Source organism: Crotalus tigris, unplaced genomic scaffold (genome assembly GCF_016545835.1).
Source record: "Crotalus tigris isolate CLP2741 ecotype Arizona unplaced genomic scaffold, ASM1654583v1 scf7180000018765.387419, whole genome shotgun sequence".
NCBI classification, from domain to species: Eukaryota; Metazoa; Chordata; class Lepidosauria; order Squamata; family Viperidae; genus Crotalus; species Crotalus tigris.
In genome coordinates, this window is record NW_024097188.1 from 362,167 (window position 1) to 386,903 (window position 24,737).

At 46.1% G+C, this 24,737-nt stretch overlaps 1 protein-coding gene across 2 annotated transcripts; it reads left to right on the top strand.

Moving 5' to 3' along the window:
- The first annotated feature begins 681 nt into the window (after positions 1-681).
- On the top strand, positions 682-23,436 carry PGM2L1 (phosphoglucomutase 2 like 1). 2 transcript variants are annotated; one of them, XM_039355891.1, is made up of 3 exons: positions 682-934; positions 15,874-16,041; positions 22,848-23,436. In XM_039355891.1, the coding sequence occupies exons 1-3, from the start codon at positions 818-820 to the stop codon at positions 22,875-22,877; spliced, it is 315 nt and encodes a 104-aa protein (XP_039211825.1). In that variant the 5' UTR covers positions 682-817; the 3' UTR covers positions 22,878-23,436. The 2 variants fall into 2 exon arrangements, with proteins under 2 accessions (XP_039211825.1, XP_039211824.1); XM_039355890.1 differs by lacking the exon at positions 22,848-23,436 and adding an exon at positions 17,222-17,275.
- Positions 23,437-24,737: the final 1,301 nt, after the last annotated feature.

The window sequence follows — 24,737 nt, forward strand, 5'->3', positions numbered from 1 at the left end:
TCCCAGCAGCCCCCGCGGGTCGAGCGGGCGAAGGCGCGGGTGGGCGGGACCTCACGGCTTTACGGCGGCGCCTTCGGGTTTCTCCGCCCACCCACCGCTCTCACTTACTAAGCCGCCCGCTGGGCGCGCGCGCTGGGGCTTGTCGGCAGCGCGCATGCGCGCCCGCTTTCGCCTCAGCGGCACTTGCCGGCCGAAAGGGGCGCGGCGGTGCCGGTGGTCGTGTGGCGGGGGGGGTGGGTGGGGTGGAAACGAGGAGGAGGGTCCCTTTACGATGAGGAGGGGGTCTTGGCTACCTCTATAAATATTATAAATATTTTCGGAACGCTTCTGGAGGCCTCCCCCTTTCCCCCCCACCCCCCTCCCAAAACAATCCCTCTGAGGAAAAAAGAGCAGAAAACACAGTCTGGAGGTGGGTGGGCCGAGGGGAGATTGACAGCCCCCTCCCCTACTTATTTTTTGAGAGAGGCCTCTCCCCCGCCCATTTTTTTTTTTTTTTTAGGGAAGCCCCTCCCCTCGCTCGGCCGCCTCCCGCCCTTCCTGTGAGAGCCCCTCCGCCAGGCCGGGGGAGGGGCGGGGAGGAGGAGGAGCGGGGCGGTCACGTGACTCCTCCCTCCTTTTTTTTCTCTCCCTCCCCCGCCCCCTCCCTCCCTCCCTCCTCTCCCTCCCTCCTCACCCCCCCGCCCGCAGGTTTGCAGCCCGCAGTTGCACGTGTGAGCGGGAGCGCCGCCGCAGCTGGGTCGACCTGACCACCCACCCACCCCTTTTTTTCCTCCCTCTTTTGCCCGCTGGAGACACCCACCCACCCAGCCAGCCAGCCATGGGCGACCCCCGGGACGTGCGGGTGGGGGATGTCAACTCCAACCTGCTGATCGGCTGCAGCACCGGGGACGCCCAGCTGGACCGGGCGGTGGGGCAGTGGCTGAGCTGGGACAAGGTGGGTGTGGGCACGGAGGGGGGGAAGGGAAACCCCCCACCCCTTGCAAGGGGGGGGGAGAGAGAGAGAGACCCTCCCCAGCTGGCCAAAAATAAGAATTTGCACGGAATACATCGATCAGGAAAGAGAGGTGACCTTTTGGGGTGTGTGTGTGTAGGGTGTGTGTGTGGGGGGGTCCTGGCAAGAGCAAGCAGGTGGGCACTGGCGATGCCAACCCAGCCTGGGCACCAGCCCCCCACCTGGCAGAATCCAGCCTGGGAAGGATGTTGGAGGAAGGTCCTCAGCAGGTTGCATAAATTACACACAGGGATTCATCTGGAGATTTATTTATAGGTATGTAGGTGTGCATGCATGTAGCGTATCTATATGCGTGTTAGGTGTGTGTACGCTTTTGAGAGCAGGCGACAGAATCTCGTTTTGAATGTGTGCCAGTGTGCCCACAGTAAAAAAAGGACAATAAAGGTTATCTAGGTGGCCTTTTGGGGGGGTTGAGTGGGGAGAGGCAGATGGGCACTGGCAATGCCAACCCAGCCTGGGCACCAGCCCTCCACCTGGCAGAATCCAGCCTGGGAAGGATGTTGGAGGAAGGTCCTCCACGCCAGGACTGCAGCAGGTTGCATAAATTACACACACGGATTCATATGGAGATTTATTTATAGGTGTGCATGCATGTAGCATATCTATATGTGTGTTAGGTGTGTGTACGCTTTTGAGAGCAGGAGATAGAATCTCGTTTTGAATGTGTGCCAGTGTGCCCACAGTAAAAAAAAAGACAATAATGGTTATCTAGGTGGCCTTTTGGGGGGGAGGGTTGAGTGGGGAGGGGCAGGAGGCATTGGCAATGCCAACCCAGCCTGGGCATCAGCCCCCACCTGGTAGAATCCAGCCTGGGAAGGATGTTGGAGGAAGGTCCTCCACGCCAGGACCGCAGCAGGTTGCATAAATTACACACAGGGATTCATATGGAGATTTATTTATAGATAAGGGTATAGGTGTATACATATGTGTGCATATAGCGTGTCTATATGCGTGTTAGGTGTGTGTACGCTTTTGAGAGCAGGCGATAGAATTTCGTTTTGGATGTGTGCCAGTGTGCCCACAGTAAAAAAAGGACAATAAAGGTTATCTAGCTGGCCTTGGGGGGGTTGAGTGCGGGGGGGGGCAGGTGGGCATTGGCAATGCCAACCCAGTCTACCTGGCAGAGTCTGAAGTGGGAAGGATGTTGGAGGAACGACCGCCAAGCCAGGACCACAGCAGGTTGTTGTTATCTTTTACAAATGGCTTGTTTGTGCCAAAATGGGCTTTCTCCTTTGCTGAAAAAAAAATCAAGGTCTCTGTGCCTCCTTTTTTTGACCCATCAAATCGTATGCAAAAGCTTCCATCCCTTTTAACAGAGGAAAAAGGAGCTACAGACTGTCTGATTTGGGTTGTGTGTGGGGGAGATTGTAATATGTTTGGAAATGCTTTCCTCTTTCTCCAGAGCGACTCAAAACCGGCTTTATGTGATTGCAACACCACATCCTGAAAGGGTATTATTTAAGAAATACACAGTGCAATGTAGCCTTGTTAATCTTATCAGGAGGATAGGCAGTGAGGGAAAATGTCTGAGGGGGGAATGGATGCTTTGCAGTTCTCCGCATCAAACAAAAAATCTATTTTTTTTTCTAGCAGGAGATAGCTAGTATTTTTTTTTTAAAATGCTATTTGCCTTTGGGGTGCTATGAAATAACATGAGATTAAGTCGATTTGTCTTAAGCTGCTCACAGGTTTTATGACATCTCTCTGGAAGAATAGAACATATGTATAAAAAAGTTACACCCACCCACCCACACACACACACACACACCCTACAGCCTTTGTCTTAAAGCTCCTTTCCTTACAAAATTCAACTCAATCTACTTTTTTATTACAATATAAAAAAATACATCAGATCTTGTATGGTTAAAAAAAACCCCTTGCATGTGTTACAAGTGTACATAAATTGAAAAAAAAAACCAGGACAGAATAAGTTGTATAAAATATTAATGCAAGATTAATTCAATATTTAAATGTATTAAATCTAGAGACTATATAGAAACCTATTGTTTCATCTCATTTTTGGAAGTTAAGGACATTTTAGAAATGGATAGCAAATATGTATCTTGAATTCGTGCTTTCTATGCTATCTATTTATAACCTTTTGCATGCTTCCTTTCCCCCCCCTCTTTTGGAAATAACCTCCAATTGGCATCCATTTCTAGTTTTTTGGCGACCTTGTTTCAGGTTTCTCCTTTCCAGCCTGTTTGATGACCTCATAGGAAAGCTGTTAGTATGGAAGAGGGAAAAAAAATATATGCATAGGAATGAGAGCTGTCTAAAAGTCAGGAGTCTGCATTTTGGAAATTAATGGACATTATCTGTGGATAACTGGCAGAAGGAAGGATCTGTGTGCCTGCATTGCAAAGTAAAACTGGAGAGCAAATATTAAAATTCCGGTATCTGGCAATGGGCAGTCCATTAGTCTGTCCATATCCCACATTTTAGTGCCATCATTTTAGAATGGAATGGAATGGAATGGAATAGAATAGAATAGAATAGAATAGAATAGAATAGAATAGAATAGAATAGAGCTGGAAGGGACCTTGGAGATCTTCTAGTCCAGCCCCCTGCTTAAGCAGGAGAACCTATATCATCTCAGACAAGTGACTGTCTAGCCTTTTCTTAAAAAATCTCCAGTGATGGAGCGCCACGATTTCTGGTGGCAAGCTGTTCCACTGGTTAATTGTCCTCACTGTGAGGAAGTTTCTCCTTAATTCCAGGTTGCTTCTCTCCTTGATCAGTTTCCATCCATTATTTCTTGTCTTTCCCTCTGGTGCTTTGGAGAATAATTTGACCCCCTCTTCTTTGCGGCAGCCCCTCAAATACTGGAACACTGCTATCATGTCTCCCCTATTTCTTCTTTTCTTTAGACTGGCCAAACCCAAGTCCCACAGCCTTTCTTTATATGTTTTAGTCTCCAGGCCTTTGATCATCTTAGTTGCTCTTCTCTGAATTTTTTCCAAACTCTCAACATCTTTTTTGTGATATGGTGATCAAAATTGGCTGCAGGATTCCAGGTGTGGCCTCACTAGGGTTTTATAAAGCGGTAGTAATACTTCATGTGATCTTGATTCTATGCCTCTGTTTATACAACCCAGGATTGCATTAGCTTTTTTGGCTGCTGCTGCACACGGCTGGCTCACGGTCAAGTGATCGTCCACTAGGACTCCAAGGTCCCTCTCACAGTGGCTATTTTTAATCCAGGTCTCGCCCAATCTGTACTTGCGCCTTTGGTTTTTCCTGCCTAAATGTAAGACTTTGCTTTTCTCCACATTGAAACTCATTTTGTTGGATAGGGCCCATTGTTCAAGTTTGTCAAGATCTTTTTGGATCCTGAGCTTGTCTTCTGGGGTGTTGGCTATTCCTGCCAGTTTGGTGTCATCTGCAAATTTGATGAGTTCCCCTTCAGTTATCTAAGTCATTGATGAAGATATTGAAAAGTGCTGAGCCTAAGACGGAGCCTTGTAGTACCCCACTGCTTACTCCTCTCCATATAGATGTAGTGCCGTTGAGGACTACTCGCTGAGTACAGTTTGCCAGCCAGCTACAGCTCCATCTGATGGTGATGTTGTCTATTTTTCTAGCTTACCAAGGAATAGGTTGTGGTCTACCTTATCAAATGCCTTACTGAAGTCTAAATATACTACGTCCACTGCGTTTCGCTGGTCTATTAGTTTAGTCACTTTATCAAAGAATGAGATGAGATTGGTTTGGCATGATCTGTTTTTGATAAAGCTGTGCTGGCTACTAGTTATAACTTTGTTTGCTTCTAGTTGTTCGCAGATCTGTTTTTTTTATTATCTTTTTCAGGATCTTCCCAGGTATTGATGTCAGACTGATTGGTCTGTAGTTTCCTGGGTCTGTTTTTTTTCTCTTTTTTGAAGATGGGGACCACATCAGCCCTTTTCCAATCTTCGGGTATTTCCCTGGTGCTCCAGGATTTATGAAAGATGTGTGGTGCAATGGTTCTGAGATAACATCTGCCAGCTCCTTCAGAACTCTGGGATGTAATCTGTCAAGTCCTGGTGATTTATATTCGTCAAGGTTGGATAGGTGTTCTCTTATCATTTTCTTGCTTATTTTAATTTTTGTTTCTAATTTCTCTTTTGCAGTGGTTTTTTTTTTTTTTGGTATGTTGTGCTATGGTTTCTTTTTGTGTGAAGACTGATGCAAAGTATGAGTTAAGCAGTTCTGCTTTCTCCCTGTTGCCTGTTATTTCCTTGTCATCTTTTCTCTTTAGTGGACCCACAGTTTCCTTGTCCTTTTTCTTGTTGTTCACATATTGGAAGAAACTTTTTTTTTAATTATTCTTGATTTCTGTTGCAAGTCTTTGTTCGTTCTGAGCCTTTGCTTTCCTGACTTCATCTTTGCATGTTCTGGCTGATAATTGGCCTTAGTTATGTGACCCTCTTTCCATTTTTTTTTTGTATTTGTCCTTTTTGTCTTTCAGTTTGTCAGAGAGATCTTTGTGCAGCCTTGCTAGTTTCTTCTTGAATTTCTTGTTTTTGTCTTTCAGTGGTATTGTGCTAGACTGGGCTTTTGTGATTGCATTTTTTCAGAGTTTCCCATGCTTCTTGGATTGTTTTGCCCTTTAGGATTTTCATCCATGGGATCTTTCCTAGGTTCTCTCTGAGTTTGTTAAAGTCAGCTCTTTTGAAGTTTAAGACGCTGGTTGGATTGTTTTCTGTTGCTAGTGTTTGCGTTATATTAAATTCCAGTATGACGTGGTCACTTTCACCCAAGGTTCCGGCAACTTCAGCTATCGCTTCTTCTCTATTAGTAAGGATTAAGTCCAGTATGGATTTACATCTGGTTCCTTCCTCCATCTTTTGAGTGACAAAGTTGTTGGCTAGGTTGGTTAGGAATCTGTTTGATCTCCCAATCACTGCAGAGCTTGTCTCCCTGTTGATATCTGGATAGTTGAAGTCTCCCATTACTACTGCGGTATGTTTCCTACATACATTTATTAACTGGTTGGCAAAGAGTTCCTCTATTTCTTCTGATTGGTGGGGTGGTCTGTAATATACACCTATGGTGATGCCGGTTTTTCCCCCCTCTTTTATATTGACCCATATGCATTCTGGAGAGACTATCTTTGATCATGTGCATTTCGGGAGATATGTAATGTTCTCTTACATATAGGGCAACGCCCCCTCCTCTTTTTGTAGACCTGTTTCCTCTGAACAATTTGTATCCATCCATCAGTCCAGTGGTTCTCAACCTGTGGGTCGGGACCCCATTTGGGGTCGAACGACCATTTCACGGGGGTCGCCAAACAACGCAGTCCACCATTTTTTCCCCCTTTTCCTTAGCTGTGCTACTCCCTTTTATTCCATTGGCTTTTGAAAGCCAATAGAATAAACTCTTTTGAATAGAGTCTCATTCTATTGGCTTTCAAAAGCCAATAGGAATTGTCCAGGCTGTCTCTGCCCTGCTGAGCCCGCCAAAAGTCCCATTCTGCAAAAGGTGCTGCACCCGTTGAGTAGTCCTCGACTTAACGACCAGTTGAGTAGTCCTCGACTTACGACCGGTTGGGGGTCGCGGCATTAAAAAGGTTGAGAACCACTGCATTAGTCCATTCCATTCATGGGTTTCATTTCACCAGGTTTCTGTAATGCCAACTATGTCATACCCTTCCTCGTGTACTATTGCTTCTAGTTCAGCCTGTTTGTTCCCCAAGCTTTGAGCGTTTGTATATAAGCATTTAAGACTTTTATGCCTGTCTGTGGGTGTGTTTCCTGCATCTCCTGAATGTTGTTTGAGTTTTTCTTTTTTCTTGTCCCTGCCCACCTCTTTGTTTGATTTGTTTTCTTGGGATTTATAATTGGTTGTGGGTTCTAGAGATTCTAAAGATTGGTCACCCCCCCCTCAATTTTAGTTTAAAGCCTTCCTGATGAGTTGGGGCAGTCTTTTTCCGAGTACATTTCCCCCCTCTTTTTGTGAGGTGCAGCCCGTCGCTTGCCGAGAATCCTTCGCGAAGGAAATGCAGTCCATGATCCAGAAACCAAAGTTTTCTTGGCGACACCAACCCCTTTAGCGAAGTCCCATTTGTCATCTTCAGGCTAGTGTTTTCGGCTTTGTGCTTCTAGAAGCAAGCTAGGAGCATGAAGCCGAAAACACCAGCCTGAAGATGACGAATGGGACTTCGTCGAAACATCGCCAAGACACTTCCAATTTTACGCGGGAGAAAACCCGAATAACCAAAGACCTACATACAAACACCCGCGAAAACCTCAGAAAACACACACACACACAAATATGTGTGTGTGTGTGTGTAATAGCATTAATAGCATTATATATGTGTGTGTGTGTGTGTGTGTGTGTGTGTGTTTTCTGAGGTTTGTAGGTCTTTGGTTATTCGGATTTTCTCCCGCATCAAATTTGAAGTGTCTTGGCGACGTTTCGATGGTCCCATTCGTCATCTTCAGGCTGGTGTTTTCGGCTTCGTGCTTCTAGGAGCAAATTATATATATATGCTTTTAAAAAGCTGCCATTAGAGGGATTTAAATGAGAGTTATTGAATGTTATGGATTTAAAAAAAAATAGCCTTTGGTGCTGCTGACTTTTACATCTTAGGATGCTGAGAAGACTAGACCTGTAGGAATCCTAGACATTCTGTAATAACTAGAAAAATTCCATGAACTGTGTAGCTTCTTCATGTGGAAAAAAAAAATGTCTTACAGGTTGCAGAATTGGCTGGCACCATTACCAATCTTGTTACGTTGTGTGCTGATGTTTTCCTAAGGAAACATTGGAGAGAATGCTTAATACGGTGTATCTCAGCTTGGCGACTTTAAGATAGGTGGACTTCAGTTCCCCAAATGCTTAGCATTCTACTGAATCCTATATCAGTGTTGGATCTTTTCAGAGATTATGAACCCAAAGGGAGGGGCCACCCAAGTGACATCTTCTCAAACTGTGGAGCTGTTCAATTTGCTTGCTTCAAGAACTTCCCTCCGGCTGGGAAGCCTATTTTAGGCTGCAGCTGTCTCTAAAATGGGATACAGGAAATGATTAATAACATGCCACCAGATGCACAGATAGAGGAGAAAGTGAAAGCCATGGCTTGGGATTTCGTGGATGCTGGCAGACGCAGAGAACTGACTTTTAATGTGCAGCTAATCATAGATTCGGATCTTGGCTTAGCTTGTTAGATTCTAGTTCAGGGGTCCCCAACCCCCTGGTCTGTGGGCTGGTACCGGGGCGCGGCATGCCAGCAACTGGGCCGCACAAACAAGCATGTGGTCCTCAATGGAACCGCATCTACATGGAGGGAAGTGTGTAGTGGGGTGCCTCAGGGCTCTGTTCTGGGCCCAGTGCTCTTCAACATCTTCATCAACGATCTGGATGAGGGGATAGATGGGGAACTCATCAAATATGCAGATAACACCAAGCTGGCAGGAGTAGCCAACACTCCAGAAGACAGGCTTAGGTTGCAGGAGGATCTGGACAGACTTGAACACTGGGCGCTATCTAACAGAATGAAGTTCAATGGTGAAAAAAGGAAGGTTCTACATTTAGGCAAGAAAAACCAACTGTACAGGTATAGTATAAGGGGGTACCTTGCTCAATAGTAGCAACTGTGAGAGGGATCTCGGAGTCCTAGTGGACAATCATTTAAATATGAGCCGGCACTGTGCTGCAGCTGCCAAAAAGGCCAACACCGTGCTAGGCTGCATCAAGAGAGGGATAGAATCAAGATCACGTGAAGTGTTAATACCACTTTACAAGGCCTTGGTAAGGCCACACTTGGAATACGGCATCCAGTTTTGGTCACCAAGATGTCAAAAAGATGTTGAGACTCTGGAAAGAGTGCAGAGAAGAGCAACAGGGGACTGGAAGCTAAAACATATAAGGAAAGGCTGCTGGAATTGGATATGTCTAGTTTAATGAAGAGAAGGACGAGAGAGTACATGGTGGCAGTGTTTCAGTATCTGAGGGGCTGCCCCAAAGAAGAGGGAGTCAAGCTATTCTCCAAAGCGCCTGAAGGCAGGATGAGAAGCAACGGATGGAAGCTAATCAAGGAGAGAAGCAACTTAAAACTTAGAACTAAGGAGAAACTTCCTGACAGTGAGGACAATTAACCAGTGGAACAACCTGCCTCCAGAAGCGGTGAATGCTCCAACACTGGAAGTTTTTAAGAAGAGACTGGACAGCCACTTGTCTGAAATGGTATAGGGTTTCCTGCCTGAGCAGGGGGTTGGACTAGATGACCTCCAAGGTCCCTTCCAACTTTACTATTACTACTACTACTACTACTATCATTATCATTATCATCATTATTATTATTATTTCAGACAAATGGCTGTCCAGTCTCTTAAAAACTTCCAGTGTTGGAGCATTCACCGCTTCTGGAGGCAGGTAGTTCCACTGATTAATTGTTCTTACTGTCAGGAAGTTTCTCCTTAGTTCTAGGTTGCTTCTCTCCTTGATTAGTTTCCACCCGTTGCTTCTTGTCCTGCCTTCAGGTGCTTTGGAAAATAACTTAACTCCCTCTTCTTTATGGCAGCCCCTGAGATACTGGAAGACAGCTATCATGTCCCCCCTCGTCCTTCTCTTCATTAAACTAGACATATCCAATTCCAGCAGCCTTTTCTTATATGTTTTAGCTGGCTGTGTGATTCACACAACATCTGCAGCGATTCGCTTAACATCCGTGGTCAAAAAGGTTGTAAAATAGTGCACTTGCTTAGCAAATGGAAATCCAGGTCTCAGCTGCGGACGTGAGTGGAGGACCACCTGTGTTGCAATCTTACCTGCATTTCTTAGGGAAGGAAGGCCTATTTATATATTCTTCTAATAAGGAAATTCAAGCTGGCTTAATACTTTTGCCACACTTAACGAGGCTCAGCTACTATCCTTATCAACAAGAGGCTGAATTCTCCCATGTTGTTAATATTTGGACAGAGAACTCTGTACGAGTGCCAGTGGGGGCATTCTTTTCACAGGAGCTGGAATTTTGTTGCTGGCTAAACATATCGTTATGTCGAACCCCAGATAAGAGATTTAGGATCTGCCAAATCTTATCAGGATGGTCTGAAGTCGAAAAGAAAGAAAGTCGCAAAAGGCGATCACTGGATGTTTTTAAGAAGAGACTGGACAGCCATTTGTCCGAAATGGTGTAGGGTTTCCTGCCTGAGCAGGGGGTTGGACTAGATGACCTCCAAGGTCCCTTCCAACTTTACTACTATTACTTGAACCCCAGGACATCATTCATGGAACTGGCATAAATACAAGCCGGTTGCAAGCATCCCAGTTTTGATCACGTGACCCTGGGGATGCCGCAACCTCGTCCGCTTGACGAATAGTCATAAGTCCCTTTTTTTTTCAATGACGCAACTTCAAATGGTCACCAAACGAACGTCTTTTAAGTCGAGGGCCACCTGTGCTCTTCTCCTTTTCTTCGATCATCTGCTTTTTTCAGTGATTCTTGGAAATGGGAGGAAAAAGCACCATTTTAAAGCGCCGTCCGATTGGTAGGCACCGTCTACTTTCCCTTAAGTTCTCAGAGAGAAAGAGGTATTATTTCATGCCTCCATGGGCAAGGTTTCCCATGAGTTGCACGTTTAAACTATATAATTGCTGACAGTCTCTGACAGGAGGCCACCTGAAGAGAGGAGAAGCATTGGAAATGTGCATTGACAGGCTGTTACGAAGAAAGCTGGGTTGACAAGATCAGAAACGAGGTGATAAGCCGCCTGGGAAAGCCCAGGGAAATCATCAAAACAATTAAAAGACGAAAATTAGAATATTTCGGACACATGATGCGACACCCAGAAAAATACGGCCTACTCCATTTAATCCTCCAGGGAAAGATGGAAGGCCAACGAGGTCCAGGCAGAAGAAGAACATCGTGGCTTCAAAATCTAAGGGACCGGTTTGGACAAAACTCAGCAGCACTTTTTTGTGCGGCTGCTGATAAAAACAGGATCGCCAACAGGATCGCCAACGTCCCATAACGGATATGGCATAACAACAACAAGAAGAATTGCTAACTGATAGAAAAACAGAAAACTTGAGATTATGGATCTTTGCACAGATTAATTCCAAATTATTATTATTATTATTATTTTTTGCAAGAAATGTTGAAGAATAGAACAGCGTTTCTTTCTGTTGGAAACACACATTGTTCTGTGATCGAATTGAACCCCCCTCTTCTGCCATCCCAGACAGAAACACGTGAATCTTGAGTTATTTAGATTTGATCACGCACTCGGAGGTAAAATGTATTTTCTCCTCTTTTCCCTGTTCAAGGCAGCGTGCATTTTTACTTCAATTTGACGGAACCGAACATGACTCAGAACATCATTTGCAGATGAATTGGATAGAGCCTGTTTACTTCATCTCATTCATGTGCAAATGATACCCTGAGTCATGCTCAGCTCCATCAAATTTCACGATTTAAACAGGAGAGAATGTCCTTTTATTCAAGGCTGATGTCGGTGGAGTTGTTCAGAGAAGGTCAGCCAGATCCGGACCCCAAATAACTCAGCGAAACAGCGGTGGGCAGCAAATAAATTTAATTAACAAATAAAATGAAAACGTTCTGTCTTTGAAAGAACTGTATTTCTCAATTTCCACCAGCTGATCAATAGCTGGCAGTCCCTGGCTGACCTCTTTGTGGTAAAGGTCAAGCTTCTCACTCATCCCTGGGATTACTAGATTCCATCGCCTTTCTAAAGTGACCTGCGAGGAGGCCGGGAGCTGCAAAGATCAGCTCGCATGATCCACAGCCGATTTTATCACGCATGCTTGTGCTTCAGCAACAGCACATAAATCGAAAGCTGCAGGGCGTGTTATGCAATGTAAATTCCGCTCCCCCTGCTCCGCTATCAGCCAGCCATCTTCATGTTTGGCAGAAAGATGAAAGCGTGAGCTTGCAGCTCTGCAAATCGTCCCGGGTTTCGCGGAAAGAATTTGGCAAAGCAAAGAATAGCACGTATTAAGGCTTTCTGAGATCGGCAGCAAAAAATATTATAACAAATTCTGGCTTGTTCTGGTCTTTTATTGAACCGCAATCAAAGCGGTTTCATAAGACTTCTACAAAGTCTGACATTTGAACGATCGTTGGTTACCAAATTGATCGTTAACGCGGGGTTTGGTGGGGAATTGTAGACGGTTTTGTGATGTGTTTTGTGCTTCCTTCTCCTTGCCCAGTTGTACAGTAGTGTTAGCCCGTGAGGGATGTAATTGATTTGGTACGGTGATGAAGGTGCTGGACTGTTCTCTCTCAATCTTTCCTTAGGCATGAAATGCTGGTTGGGTGACTTTCGGCCTGTGGTTCTCTCTCGGCCCAACCCACCTCATATGGTTAATAATAATAATAATAAAGTCAGAAGGGGCCTTGGAGGTCAAATAGTCCAACCCCCTGCTCAGGCAGGAAACCCTGTACCATTTCAGACAAATGGTTGTCCAGTCTCTTCTTAAGTGTTAGAGCATTCACCGCTTCTGGAGGCAGGTTGTTCCACTGGTGAATTGTTCTAACTGTCAGGAAGTTTCTCCTTAGTTCCAGGTTGCTTCTCTCCTTGATCGGTTTCCATCCGTTGCTTCTTGTTCTGCCTTCAGGGGCTTTGGAAAACAGCTTGACTCCCTCTTCTTTGGGGCAGCCCTTGAGATACTGGAAGACTGCTATCAATGTCCCCCCTCATCCTTCTCTTCATTAAACTAGACATACCCAATTCCAGCAACTGTTTTTTGTATGTTTTAGTCTCCAGTCCCCTAATCATCTTTGTTGCTCTTCTCTGCACTCTTTCTAGAGCGGTGGTTCTCAACCTGTGGGTCGCGACCCCATTTGGGGTCGAACGACCATTTCACGGGGGTCGCCAAACAAGGCTGTCTGCCATTTTTTCCCCCTTTTCTTTGGCCACGCCCCTGGCACCCGGTGATGTATAAGTGGTTGGGGGTCACCACAATATGGGGAACTGTATTATGGGGTCGCGGTTGAGAACCACTGTTGAGAACCACTGTTGAGAACCACTGTTGAGAACCACTGTTGAGAACCACTGTTCTAGAGTCTCAACATCTTTTTTACGTCGTGGTGACCAAAACTGGATGCCGTATTCCAAGTGTGGCCTTACCAAGGCCTTGTCGAGTGGTACTAACCCTTCACGTGATCCTGATTCTCTGTTAATGCAGCCCAGCACTGAGTTGGCTTTTTTGGCAGCTGCAGCACATTGCTGGCTCATATTTTGTTCATATTACTAAAGTTGGAAGGGACCTTGGAGGTCATCTAGTCCAACCCCCTGCTCGGGCAGGAAACCCTACACTATTTCGGACAAGTGGCTGTCCAGTCTCTTCTTAAAAACTTCCTTTTTTTAAGAAATTTTGGTGATTGTCTACTAGGACTCTCTCTCTCTCTCTCTCTCTCTCTCTCTCTCTCATTCTCTCTTGGTGCTCTCTGAACTTGACTGTCTTCTTGCAGATGTTTCATGATTCAACTAGATCAGTGGTGGTGAACCCATGGCACGGGTGCCAGAGGCAGCACTCAGAGCCCTCTCTGTGGGCACACACGCCATTGCCCCAGTCCTGGGCCTTCAGCTGGATTTTATAAAACCTTTTCGCTTTAGGCCTCCACCGCCGTGTGCAAAAAAAAAAAAGGTTCAGTCAGTCAGTCAATTTCAACTTCTCGCGGGGAAAAAAAAGATCTTGCAAAGTTGGAATTGATTGATTGAACTTTTTAGTCCCACCCAGTCTGCTGTCACCACCGCAACCACGCCCAGCCAATGGGCCACACCCAGCCAATGGGCCACACCCACCCGGCACCCAACAATGCATAAGTGGGTTTTGGTTGCAGTTTGGACGGTCTCTAAAACGTTCGCCATCACTGCCCTAGACCATTTCGGACAAGTGGCTGTCCAGTCTCTTCTTAAAAACTTCCAGTGTTGGAGCATTTACCGCTTCTGGAGGCAGGTGGTTCCACGGGTTAATTGTTCTCACTGTCAGGAAGTTTCTCCTTAGTTCCAGGTTGCTTCTCTCCTTGATGAGTTTCCACCCGTTGCTTCTTGTCCTGCCTTCAGGAGCTTTGGAAAATAATAAAATCCTGTCTTTAAGATCGTTTAAGTTCCAGGCTCTCTGCGTATTTTTATGTTTTATCTCTTTTTTTAATGGATTTTATTTTATTTTATTTTGCAGGCCGCCCAAGGTCCCGTCGGATTTGGACGGCTATAACAAATTTGAATAAATGAAGGGAAAGGCCAGTGTGGAAGAGTCAACGGAGACAAACCTTACAATAGCTCCAGAGGTTTTCAGGCTGATGCACAGCTGGGGAAGCTGGAAGCTGGGTTGAGTCAGACCTGCTTCCCCCTCACTCTTCCAAGCAGTGGGATATAACAACGGAAGCTGATGTTGGCTGAAGTGGTTTGCTTGCTCGATCGTAGGTGGCCGAGTTACTAGATAGCCTGGCTTTCTCTGGGGTGCTTGGTGCTCTCCGAGGTGGGCAGTTTTCTTGCAGATGTTTCATTGCCAAACTAGGTAACATCATCCGTGTTAGAAGGATGTAGGGTTTGCTCGCTGTTTAACCTCACTTCCTTCTAGCACTCAGGATGTTACCTGGTTTGCTAATGAAATGTCTGCAAGAAAACAACCCAGCTCAGAGAGCATCAAGGGCCCCCTTTCTAGCACTGATGATGTTCCCTAGTTGGGTCATGAAATGTCTGCAAGAAAACCACCAAGCTCAGAGAGCACCAGCGATCCCACAGTCGTCGTTGTCCTCCTCCTCCCTCCTCCTCCTCCTCCTCCTCCTCCTCCTCCTCCTCCTCCTCCTCCTCCCTTCTAGCACTGATGATGTTCCCTAGTTGGGTCATGAACTGTCTGCAGGAAAACCACCAAGCTCAGAGAGCACCAAGGACCCCATAGTCCTCCTCCTCCTCCTTTCTATAAACTCCCACTCTCTCCTAGCATTGATGATGTTCCCTAGTTGGGTCATGAAACGTCTTCAGGAAAACCACCCAGCTCAGAGAGCACCAAGGACCCCCCCCAGTCGTCGTCCTCCTCCTCCTTCTCTCTCTCTCTCTCTCTCTCTCTCTCTCTCTCTCTCTGTCTGTGTGTGTGTGTGTGTGTGTGCAAACCGCCCTCCCTTCTATCACTGATGATGTTCCTTAGCTGGGTCACAAAACGTCTGCAAGAACACCACCTAGTCAGAGAGCACCTGGGACCCCACAGTCGTTGTCCTCCTCCTCCTCCCCCCTTCTAGCACTGATGATGTCCCCTAGTTGGGTCATGAAAGGTCTGCAAGAAAACCACCCAGCTCAGAGAGCACCGGGGATCCCACAGTCTTCCTCCTCCTCCTCCTCCTCCTTCTCTCTCTCTCTCTCTCTCTCTCTCTCTCTCTCTCTCTGTGTGTGTGTGTGTGTGTGTGTGCGTGCAAACCCCCCTCCCTTCTATCACTGATGATGTTCCCTATCTGGGTCACAAAACGTCTGCAAGAACACCACCCAGTTCAGAGAGCACCTGGGGCCCCACAGTCGTCGTTGTCTTCCTCCTCCTCCTCCTCCTCCTAGCACTGATGATGTTCCCTAGTTGGGTCATGAAAGGTCTGCAAGAAAGCCACCAGCTCAGAGAGCACCAGGGACCCCACAGTCTTCCTCCTCTTCTTCTTCCTCCTCCTCCTCCTCCTCCTCCTCCCTTCTAGCACTGCTGATGTTCCCTAGTTGGGTCATGAAATGTCTGCAAGAAAACCGCCAAGCTCCGAGAGCACCAGGCAGCCCACCATTCAACCCTGAGCTACAGATATTCCCCCCTAGCACCGTCTCTCCCAGATAGCATGAGTTCCTTCACCAGATCGTCAGCCCTCCAGGAGTGCGCGCCTCCCCATTTTCCCGAGCCCCTGCGAAGTCTGACCCTGCTCCTCCTTTCCCTCGCAGAACCCTAAGACCAAAGAGCAGATCGAAAGCCTGTTACGGAATGGGAAGAATAAGGAGCTACGGGACCGTCTCTGCCGCCGGCTGACCTTTGGGACCGCCGGCCTGCGCTCCGCCATGGGGGCCGGCTTCTGCTACATCAACGATCTTACCGTGATCCAGTCCACCCAGGTGAGTGTCAGAGCCATTGTGAAGGTTCAAAGCGGTGTGTCTCCCCCTAGCCCCCCCCTCTGTCCTCTCCCCCCCTCGTATGACCTCAGATGCCATCATTGCCCCACAGGGTGGGAAAGCCCTAACCTGGATTTGGAAAAGCAAACAAACAAACAAAAAAGACCCATGGTTTAATACCACGTTTGCCTCTGATACATCCTTGGGGCGTCTAAAGCCGTGTTTCTCAAACGTGGCAACTTGAAGCTGCACGAGCTTCAGATCCCAGAATTCGACACGAAGACGTGTGGACTTAGCAAACTCCCAGAATTCCACTTTAGACACGCAACGGAGGGAAACTAACCAAGGAGAGAAGCAACCTGGAACTAAGGAGAAACTTCCTGGCCATGAGGACAATGAACCAGTGGAACCACCTGCCTCCAGAAGCGGTGAATGCTCCAACACTGGAAGTCTTTAAGAAGAGACTGGACAGCCATTTGTCCGAAATGGTGTAGGGTTTCCTGCCTGAGCAAGGGGTTGGACTAGATGACCTCCAAGGTTCCTTCCATCTTTATTATTATAACTTCAACTCTCAGAATTCAACTTTTCAGATGTGTGGACTTCAAGTCTCAGAATTCCCCAGCCAGCATGGTTGGCTGGGGAATTCTGGGACTTGAAGTCCACACATCTGAAAAGTTGCCGCTTTTGTTGCATCTATATACAAAGTCTACGCTGGGGATTCTCGGAGTTGAAGTCCATAATAATAATAAAGTTGGAAGGGACCTTGGAGGTCATCTAGTCCAACCCCCTGCTCAGGCAGGAAACCCTTTACCATTTCAGACAAATGGCTGTCCAGTCTCTTCTTAAAAACCTCCAGTGTTGGAGCATTCACCGCTTCTGGAGGCAGCTGGTTCCACTGGTTAATTGTTCTCACTGTCAGGAAGTTTCTCCTTAGTTCCAGGTTGCTTCTCTCCTTGGTGGGTTTCCATCCGTTGCTTCTTGTCCTGCCTTCAGGCGCTTTGGAGAATAGCTTGACTGCCTCTTCTTTGGGGCAGCCCCTGAGATACTGGAAGACTGCTTTCATGTCCCCCCTCGTCCTTCTCTTCGTTAAACTGGACATACCCAGTTCCAGCAACCGTTCCTTCTATGCTTTAGCCTCCAGTCCCCTGATCCTCTTTGTTGCTCTTCTCTGTACTCTTTCCAGAGTCTCAGCATCTTTTTTACATCGTGGTGACCAAAACTGGATGCCGTATTCCAAGTGTGGCCTTACCAAGGCCTTGTAAAGTGGTATTAACACTTCACGTGATCTTGATTCTCTCCCTTTGTTAATGCAGCCCAGCCCAGTGGTATTAAAGTGGTCTCAACCTCTCTTTTTTTGCTGTTGCTGTTCTGTCCCTTTCACCTTGGGTTGCGGGCAGGTTTTCACTAGCCTAGAAGAACCAGGGATTTACCCTAAAGGGCCACTTATCTGAGGGAGAAAGCAAGAGCTGGCACTGTTTTGGAAATGTTGGCCTTGTGGAGAATGTCAACAAGCTCCTTCCTGTTGACTAGGCACCCAGCGTTCAAGGAAACAGATTTGCCCAATCTTGTTAAGTAGCTCTCAGAAAAAAAAAAAAGTGCTCGGGGTTACCGGTGAACTTGGCTTCACCTCCCTTACAGAATAAAACAATAAAAGGCTTGCTCTTCTGAGCTTCCTGGAGGAATATTACAATAGAGAAGATTTGTTTTTTTTTTCCTGAGACTGCTAGAATATTAAGTGGTGCTTTGTTTGTTTGTTTTTTTAAAAAAAAGATTTAAGTGGAGTAAACCCCTGAGGAAACCCATTTAGGAATGAACTCAAAGGACGGTTGCGTGGCCCTGTTAAGAAACAGCCATGCTCAGCGCGGGAAGTGCTGTCCTTGCCAGCGAAGGGAGCGTGTCTGTTTTATCTGTTTTTTTTCCCTTTTTTTTAATCTTGGGCAAAGGGGAATATTCCAAGGAAGTCTGTGACAGCGATGCAATAGGGCCGTGGTGGCGAACCTATGGCACGGGTGCCAGAGGCGGCACTCAGAGCCCTCTCTGTGGGCACGTGCGCCGTCACCCTAGTCCTAGGCCTTCAGCTGGGTTTTATAAAACCTTTTCGCTTTAGGCCTCCGCCGCGTGTGCAAAAAAAAAAAAAAGGTTCAATCAATCAGTCAATTTCAACCTCTCACAGGAAAAAAAAAAAGATCTTGGAATCGATTGATTGAACTTTTTAGTCCCACCCAGTCTGCCGTTACCGCCAAAGCCACGCCCACCCAATGGGCCACACCCATCCAATGGGCCACGCCCACCCGGCCCCCGACGATAACGTAAGTGGGTTTTGGGTTGCAGTTTGGGCACTCGGTCTCTAAAAGGTTCACCATCACTGGTCTACCCCCTTCTTAAAAACCTCCAGTGATGGAGTGCTCACGATTTCTGGTGGCAAGCTGTTCCACTGGTTAACTGTCCTCACTGTCAGGAAGTTTCTCCTTAATTCCAGGTTGCTTCTCTCTTTGATCAGTTTCAAATCATTTCTCATCCTTCCCTCAGGGGCTTTGGTGAACAACCTGACCCCCTCTTCTTTGGGGCAGCCCCCCAAATACTGCAATACTGCTACCATGTCTCCCCTGTTTCTTCTTTTCTTTAGACTAGCCAAACCCAAGTCCCGTAGACTTTCATTCTCCTCTTTTCATTGAATTGCCCGTGTGTGGAGTTATTAAAAAAATCTTAATTCTGAGTATTTGAAATATGAAGAGGTTGTGTTTGTGCGCCCAGGATTGAAAAGCTGTCTCCAGCAGGACTTGCTGTACAGTAATATCAACACGAACTAATAGAAACCAGAACGGAGCAGGTCAAGAGATCGTGGATCACCTTGGAAGCACGCAAACAACTCTGGACTTCCTTCTCCTTGAGTCAGAGTTGGTCATGCTCCAAAAGCCTGCCCTGCACGTGCTGACTTTGTGTTTTGGTTCGCTGGGAAGAATGCGCAGCCAGTTTGAGATGGGCTGATAAATCATAATAGGCGTTTTTGGAAGAAAGTTCAAATTCAGGCACCAGGGAATCTCCGTGGCTGCGTTCTGTTTTGTGGACGAAGTTCTGCGCTGCTCGATGTTTGCTTCCCTAATTCTTGTGGGTTGCCCGGGTGGGCATTCTCTGCTGTGGCTGTTCTTTTTTTCTTTTTTCTGTGTAGATTTTATGAGTTTATTAGTTTTTATAGGGTTGGCTTGGAGTTAGGGTTGGGGTTGGGTTTTTTTCCAAATAACATTTTCAATATTTAGCAAACGGCACAATGTCTGGGTACACGCATTTAACTAACAATAATAGATATAGTTAATTGTCATAAACAATAGGTTAATTCATCACTCCATAGCCTTCTTCTTCTTCTTACTAATATATATTCAAAATTACATATCACATTCCTTTCTCTCTGATGCAGTGGCTGTTCTTTTGATCTAGCAGAATTGTGGTGGTTATTTGGTTATGAACAAATCCTTATGTATGCATGCATCTGTGTATGTGTGTGGTGTGTGTGTGTATACACACACACAAACAAACACATACATACATACATACATACATACATACATACATACATATAGTATTTTTATACATAGAGGGAGGGGGGAGACTGCACACGTGCCAACACCAGACTAGAAAACGGGACAGTGAGTTAAGATAACCTTTATCTTCAGTTTTTACTGTGGGCATATTGGCACACATTAAAAATGAAATTCTGTTGCCTGCTCTCAAAAGTGTACACATACATAACACACACATAACATAACACACCCCCTGCTCAGGCAGGAAACCCCATACCATTTTGGACAAATGGCTGTCCAGTCTCTTAGAATAGAATAGAGTTGGAAGGGACCTTGGAGGTCATCTAGTCCAGCCCCTTGCTCAGGCAGGAAACCCTAAACCATTTCAGACAAATGGCTGTCCAGTCTCTTCTTAAAAACTTCCAGTGTTTACCGTTTCTGGAGGCAAATGGTTCCCCTGGTTAATTGTTCTAACTGCTGCAACGGTCGCAGGAAAAACGGCCGTTAGTTCACTTTTTCCAGTGCTGTTGTAACTTTGAATGGTCACTAAACAAATGGTTATAAGTCAAGGACGGCCTGTGCATTTTACCTATGCATTTTTCACCCCTTCTCTAGTGTTTCGGGTTTAATCCACGTTGCAGCCAGTTCCAAGAAAAGGACTATGCACTGCAGACGTATTGAGCAAGCAGCTAAGTGTGGTAAAGATCCAGGCACTAGGTCTCCTGCTGACCGAAAGTACCACTATGTTGAAGATAGATTAAAATCTCTCCCTGGAAAATTAGAAGTTGGAATGTGAAGTCGTTGCTTGCCTGGCTTTGTTCTTGTTGTTAGTTGCGAAGCTGTGTCCGACCCATCGCGACCCCATAGACCACGTTCCTCCAGGCCTTCCTGTCCTCTGCCGTCTTCTGGAGTCCATTGAAGCTCACGCCTCCTGCTTCAGGGACTCCATCCAGCCACCTCTTCTCTGCCGTCCCCTTCTTCTCTTGCCCTCCATCTTTCCCAGCATTGGGCTCTTCTCCAGGGAGTCCTTCCTTCTCATTAGGTGGCCCAAGTAGTTGAGTTTCCACTTCAGGATCTGGCCTTCTCAAGAGCAGTCGGGGTTGATCTCCTCCAGGACTGACTGGTTGGATCACCTTGCAGTCCAGGGGACTCGCAGGAGTCTTCTCCAGCACCAGAGTTCAAAGGCCTCCATACTTTGGCGCTAAGCCTTTCTTAGATCCAACTTTCACAGCCACACGTTACAACTGGGAAAACCATGGCCTGGACTATGCATAATTTTGTTGGCAGGGTGATGTCTCTGCTTTTTAGTATACTGTCTAGGTTTGCCATAGCTTTCCTCCCCAGGAGCAAGCATCTTTTAATTTCTTGGCTGCAGTCCCCATCTGTGGTGATTTTGGAGCCCAGGAAGATAAAATCGGTCACTACCTCCATTTCTTCCCCATCTATTTGCCAGGAATTGAGAGGGCCGGATGCTATGATCTTGGTTTTCTTGGTCCCCAAATACACAATTATATACATCTTGAGTGTTTCAGTCTTTTGTGCTGGAGTAACAGAGTTTTTTTTCTCTTTGGCACGTAAGGCATTTTAAGAGTATGCTGTCATGCAGTCATATCTCAGTTTAATAAACTACGGTAAGTTGGAATCCTGCATCCAGTTTTGGTCACCACGATGTAAAAAAGATGTTGAGACTCTAGAAAGAGTACAGAGAAGAGCAACAAAGATGATTAGGGGACTGGAGGCTAAAGCATATAAGGAACGGTTGCTAGAATTGGGTATGTCTAGTTTAACGAAGAGAAGGACGAGGGGGGACAGGATAGCAGTATTCCAATATCTCAGGGGCTGCCATAAAGAAGAGGGAATTAAGCTATTCTCCAAAGCACCTGAAGGCAGGACAAGAAGCAACGGATGGAAATTCATCAAGGAGAGAAGCAACCTGGAACTAAGGAGAAACTTCCTGACAGTGAGAACAATTAATCAGTGGAACCACCTGCCTCCAGAAGCGGTGAATGCTCCAACACTGGAAGTTTTTAAGAAGAGACTGGACAGCTATTTGTCTGAAATGGTGTAGGGTTTCCTGCCTGAGCAGGGGGTTGGACTAGATGACCTCCAAGGTCCCTTCCAACTTTACTACTATTATATTATTAAGTTTGAGTGTTTGGCCCATGGGATGGATCTTCATATACCTTCCTTTCTTCATATCCCTCCCTCTCCTTCTTCCCTCCCTCCCTATTTCCTTTCTTCCCTTCCCTCCCTCCCTAAATTATTGCTTATCCAGAAAATAAGCTGAAAACAAGTTAAAAATTTTAACTGGCACCTTAACAAGTTTTGAACCTGACAATGGCCCACATACCAAAGCATAATAAATGGGAAGCTTTTTGGCATTGTTGTAGATAGCTGGTAGGGAGAAAGAAAGAGGCCACTGATATAGGGATCAACTTAACTTAAATAGAATTGTCTGAATTAGTGTACTGTGCTCAGTCTGGAATAGCGTGTTTGTTTTGGAAATCTTCATTAATGAACTGTTTTACACAGGATCAATTATTTACTGCTCAGCAAATGTTGTGCATTGCGAAGGTTTGCTTTAGCACTTACCTCCACCTATGGGCACTTGGCAAAAGTGACCGAAAGTAGTAATAGTAGTAAAGTTGGAAGGGACCTTGGAGGTCATCTAGTCCAACCCCTGCTCAGGGAGGAAACCCTACACCATTTCGGACAAATGGCTGTCCAGTCTCTTCTTAAAAACTTCCAGTGTTGGAGCATCCACAGCTTCTGGAGGCAGGTGGTTCCACTGGTTAATTATTCTCTCATTCAGGAAGTTGCTCTTTAGTTCCTGGTTGTTTCTCTCTTTGGTTAGTTTCCATCCGTTGCTTCTTGTCCTGCCTTCGGGTGCTTTGGAGAATAGCTTGACTCCCTCTTCTTTACGGTAGCCCCTGAGATATTGGAATACTGCTATCCTGTCCCCCCTCGTCCTTCTCTTCGTTAAACTAGACCAGTGATTCTCAACCTTTCTAATGCCGTGACCCCATAATACAGTTCCCCATGTTGTGGTGACCCCCAAGTGGGCGTGGCCACCAATAAGAGGGAGTAGGACAGCTAGGGAAAAGGGAAAAAAACGGCGGACAGCATGGTTTGGTGACCCCCGTGAAATGGTCATTCGACCCCAAATGGGGTCCCGACCCACAGATTGAGAACCACTTAACTAGACAGACCCAATTCCAGCAACCGTTCCTTATCTTTTTTAGCCTCCAGTCCCCTGATCATCTTTGTTGCTCTTCTCTGCCCTCTTTCTAGAGTCTCAGCATCTTTTTTACATCGTGGTGACCAAAACTGGATGCAGGATTCCGAGTGTGGCCTTACCAAGGCCTTGAAGAGTGGTATTAATACTTCACGTGATCTTTTTCGTTTTTCTTGCAAAGTGATCCAGGGATCAGTAGCTTCAGATAGTAGCTGATTCCAGAGCCTCAGCGTAGGAGACCTTGGGCCAGGCCAGACATCCTGTAAACAAGACTGACTCCTTATCGTTTAAAAGAAAAATACTTTATATTTTCACTGTGTATGCTGCCCAGAGTCAACTTGTGTGAGATAGCTGGCTATCTAAATTTGAGAAATAACAATGAAAACCAAACCCCCATTGACAGACGTTATTCCCCTTCTCGACAAGCTGGGCCTAGCTAGCAAATTTTCCATAGAAAGATAGCTGAGGAACAAAACAAGACAGTGGAGCAAGGGCAGATTCTCCCTTTGATCCCTCATTCTGGCTGAGGATAATTCAGCAGGGAGGAATCAAATATTTATTAAACTACTGAATCATCTATAGCAATAGATGAAAGAAAAGCAACAAAGAGGATCAGGGGACTGGAGGCTGAAACATATAAGGAACGGTTGCTGGAATTGGGTATGTCTAGTTTAAGGAAGAGAAGGACGAGCGGGGGGGGGGGATGACATGATAGCTGTCTTCCAGTATCTCAGGGACTGCCCCAAAGAAGAGGGAGTCAAGCTATTCTCCAAAGCACCTGAAGAAGGCAGGAGAAGAAGCAACGGGTGGAAACTCATCAAGGAGAGAAGCAACCTAGAACGAAGGAGAAACTTCCTGACAGTGAGAACAAGTGGAACCACCTGCCTCCAGAAGTGGTGAATGCTCCAACACTGGAAGTTTTTAAGAAGAGACTAGACAGCCATTTGTCTGGAATGGTATGGGGTTTCCTGCCTGAGCAGGGGGTTGGACTAGGTGACCTCCAAGGTCCCGTCCAGCTCTATTCTGTTCTAAGAGACTGGGCAGCCATTTGTCCAAAATGATATAGGGTTTCCTGCCTGAGCAGGGGGTTGGACTAGATAACCTCCAAGGTCCCTTCCAGCTCTGTTCTGTTCTAAGAGCCTGGGCAGTCATTTGTCTGAAATGGTCAAGGGTTTCCTGCCTGAGCAGGGGGTTGGACTAAATGACCTCCAAGGTCCCTTCCAACTTAATAACAACAACAACAACTTCAGAATTCAAACAGACAAGCACCTGCAACATAATACCCGAGACTTAACAATTGTCGATAAGGAAGACAAAAAAGTCTGGATAGTGGATGTGGCAGTGCCTGGAGACAGCAGAATAGAAGAGAAAGAACTGGAGAAGATAACAAAATACAAAGACCTACAAATAGAAATAGAAAGACTGTGGCAAAAGCAAGCAAGGGTAGTACCAATAGTCATAGGCGCCTTGGGTGCAATCCCAAAACAACTGGAGCACCACTTGAACACCATTGGCATTGACAAATTTGCTATTCGTCAATTGCAAAAGGCGGCCTTACTAGGAACTGCTTCCATCCTGCGACGATATCTGGAATACCATCAAACATCCACATCTGCCTATCCCAGGTCCTGGGTAAGGACTCGCTAGGTAGACAAAATGCCAAATCCAGTCTGAACATCTGGCTGACTGTGCGATGATCCATAATACTAATAATAATAAAGTTTTTATTTAATAAGAATTAAAATTCGATTCCTGAATTAGTATATCAGGAAGGCTTACTAACTACGGGAGAGACCAAACTGGCCTACAAGAAAGACCAAATGAAGAACAGAATAGAGGCATGGGAAGACAAAGCACTACATGGCCAATACATGAAAAGAATAGCTGGGAAAGCAGATAATAATAAAACCTGGCAATGGCTAAGAGCAGGAAAATTGAAGAAAGAG

Coding starts and splice junctions, on each gene's coding strand:
- PGM2L1 (XM_039355891.1), top strand. CDS start 818: ATGGGCGACCCCCGGGACGTGCGGGTGGGGGATGTCAACTCCAACCTG. Junction 935..15,873: donor AGTGGCTGAGCTGGGACAAG/GTGGGTGTGGGC, acceptor TTTCCCTCGCAG/AACCCTAAGACCAAAGAGCA. Junction 16,042..22,847: donor CCGTGATCCAGTCCACCCAG/GTGAGTGTCAGA, acceptor CCCTCTTTCTAG/AGTCTCAGCATCTTTTTTAC.